The 2,829-nt window shown below is 61.6% G+C and overlaps 1 protein-coding gene across 1 annotated transcript in view; it reads right to left on the minus strand.

Moving 5' to 3' along the window:
- Window positions 1-750, minus strand: part of PI4K2A (phosphatidylinositol 4-kinase type 2 alpha) — a gene marked incomplete at its 5' end in the record, with an annotated part of 3,253 nt that extends 2,503 nt beyond the window's left edge. The window contains 3 exons of the mRNA XM_009577943.1: window positions 3-73; window positions 158-289; window positions 550-750. Coding sequence (XP_009576238.1) covers window positions 3-73; window positions 158-289; window positions 550-750 — 404 coding nt within the window. The remainder of the gene's footprint in view (window positions 1-2; window positions 74-157; window positions 290-549) is intronic.
- Between the last annotated feature and the right edge of the window lie 2,079 nt (window positions 751-2,829).

Genomic DNA, 2,829 nt, shown 5'->3' on the forward strand with positions numbered 1-2,829 from the left:
GCTCAGCTTCAAACCGCCGCAGCCAGTAGTCAGCATCCTTGTAGCCTTCCACAAAGAGCTGGAAGGAGCCCACCTGAAGCAAGGAGAGGCTGCATTACAGGAGGCCGCGGAGGACAGAGAAGCGGCAACAGGCAGGCGCGGAGGCCGGCAGCTGTACCTTGGGCGGCAGACCAATGCGGTTGAAGCGCTGACCAACTTTCGGCACCTTCTCCAGGGCCAGCCTCTTTCCTCGGGACTTCACCCTGTCGATGGCACTGTAGTTAAAGGTCTCGCTGGCCAGATACACCACCTGGGGGGGACAGGAGCGCAGACATCAGCAGGGGCACCTGGCAATTGTCACAGGACTGGCTGATAAAACTGAGACACAGCATTTCCCATGGCTCTGCCCAGCACGAGGATCCCCACGGCTTGAGCAGGAGCAGTCCCAGTCCAGAGCTCTCAACACAACATCTCCGAGGTCAGCAGTGCCACAAGACAAGGCGCAAGCAGAGCTGTGCAGAAACACATGAAAGCCTCCCTGGAACAAGATCCCAGCAGCTGTCCTCTCACCTTCGTGCGGGGAACAATGTTGAGTTCCAGTTTCTGGTCCACCAGGCTGGCGCCTGCCTCTGACAGGTAGCCCTGGTTGAGGACAAGGCAGTCTCTCCCAAAGCAGCACGGGCAGCACAACTTCTGCAGCCACTTGGTCCACTTAGGGTTCAGCTGACCATACGGCTCCTCGTTCTTGGGCTTGAAGACGCCAATGATTTTCTGTGAGCGGGAGAGAGGAGGGCTGACTCAAGGCAGCTGGCAGAGTCGGGACGCTCACCTCTGAACTAGCCCATGGTGGGGACACTCAGGAACACGCCCAGAACAGCCCCTCACCGGGGCAATAACTAGCCCCTGTGATCAGGCAGACCCCGCACCTCCTGGGAAGGAGGCAGGCAGGGGCTGGGAGGGACCCTTCCCCAGCCAGCACCCCGTCCCATGAGAGCAAGGAGCTGCTCAAAGACCTCCGTACCCAGCTCACACACCTGGAAACCAGTCTCCTTGTCCCAAAAGACAGCAGCGATGATGCTGTCCCCTGGTAAACATCCCAGCCCAATCCCAGCGACCTTTGCATGGCTGGGGAGAGCTACTGCTCCCAGTTCCTCGTTACCTCCATGCAGGAAAGGGAGGGGTATAGCGATCCCTGCCCTGGCTCCAAAATCCATTGAACAGGACTTATCCCAAACTGGGGCCAAAGCAGCCGAGTGGCTGGAGGACCTCCAAGGAGCCCAGGGCTCTGTGCTGGGGCACTCAGCTGGGGACAGCAGAGGGGCTGGCTCTCTGGGTACACTGTGGGCAAGAGGGCACAGGCAGCTCCAACCTGGCCACCAGCTAGTACCAGCAGCACCCCCAGCCCCTCAATCCAGCTCCACAGACATCGACCCCACAGCGGGGACAGCAGCACAGGTACCCACTGCTGCACTGCACCATCACCAAGCCAGCATTGCCAAGCCACACAGCTGAGACAAGGGCCAGGAGCAAGGCCACCTGCCCCTACAGGCCAGGCACCCCTGGGGGGGCTGCACAGCAACTCCAGGCTGGCAGCCCCTGCTCTGGGGTGACTCAGCAGCGCACACGACCAGCCCTCCTCCCCGTGGCTGGCACCAGCCCCAGCCTGAGTGGGTGGCACTTCCCCAAGATGACCTCCTGCCACAATGTGGAAGTGGGACATGTGTCCCAGCACTTCAGTGGGAAACCCCAGTGCAATCCCAGTCTGCCAGGGGCCAGACACCAACCCAGGGCAGGCAGGAGCAAGGTTTTGTCCACCACGAAGAGGCAGAGGAAGGGTTTGAGGGAACAGGAGCACTTCAGCAATCCCCAGATCACACAGAGGAGCCACTTCCCCTGAGCAGGCAGGAGGGCAATCCCCTCATCAGCCCCACGTGAAGGCACACGACTGCCAACGTGTCCTTGGATTTGAGCCTGCAAGAGGCTTGTTGGGAGCTCTGGCAGCACGGAGCCCTGTGCTCCATGGAGCCAGTCCAGTAGAGCAAGGCCCAGCCAGGCAGGGACAGTGTGGGACCAGAGACCAGAGGCCTGGCACCACAGTGTCACCTGCTAGACAGACCTGTGCCGGCAGCAGCGCTGGCAGTGAAAACAGATCTGCCTGGCGCCAGCAGCAGGGCAGAGGGAGCCAGGCCAGCCCAGAGGCGCAGCCAGCAGTTGGGGTAACCGCAGCCACCGGGGCTGGGAAAGCACATCCTGGCTGGGACAGCTCAGGCCCCGGCAGCCTAGAAGGAAGCAGACACAAGAGAAAAGTTTTTCCCCTGATGCCCTCACCCCCTGCCCGCAACAGCAGCGTGCTGCACTCTCTCCCGTGCCAGCAGCGGGGAGGTTTTGGAGACCCTGGGCAGAAAGCCACAGAAACCAGACACACACCACATTTGCTGACAGCAGGGCAGTCCGGGGGACATGGCCAGGAGTACACAGACTGGCTCCTCGCACACCTCCTCCACCAGCCCTCACCGAGCTCTGGTCTCCTACGGCCAGGCAGCCTCCGCCCTACCACCCCCAGGCAGCTCGTCCAGCCACCCACACCAGCAACACCACATCTCGTATTGGGCAACGGGAGGGAGCAGGAGGGTGGCAGGAGGAAGTGTGTATTGCCCCACAGCCCACCAGCTCAGCTGGGACCTGCCTGCGACAGCTCCCAGGAGCCAGGCTCCATGCAGGGCAGGAAAAGTAGGGCACGCCAGAGACCGCAAGCCTAGTCCTGCTTCCCAGGAAGCATCCCGGCACACACGCAGCGAAGGAGTCACAGGAAGCAGCAACAGCTCAAGTAATTGGGCTGGACGCTGCAGG

This window comes from Fulmarus glacialis, unplaced genomic scaffold, assembly GCF_000690835.1.
Source record: "Fulmarus glacialis isolate BGI_N327 unplaced genomic scaffold, ASM69083v1 scaffold22525, whole genome shotgun sequence".
NCBI classification, from domain to species: Eukaryota; Metazoa; Chordata; class Aves; order Procellariiformes; family Procellariidae; genus Fulmarus; species Fulmarus glacialis.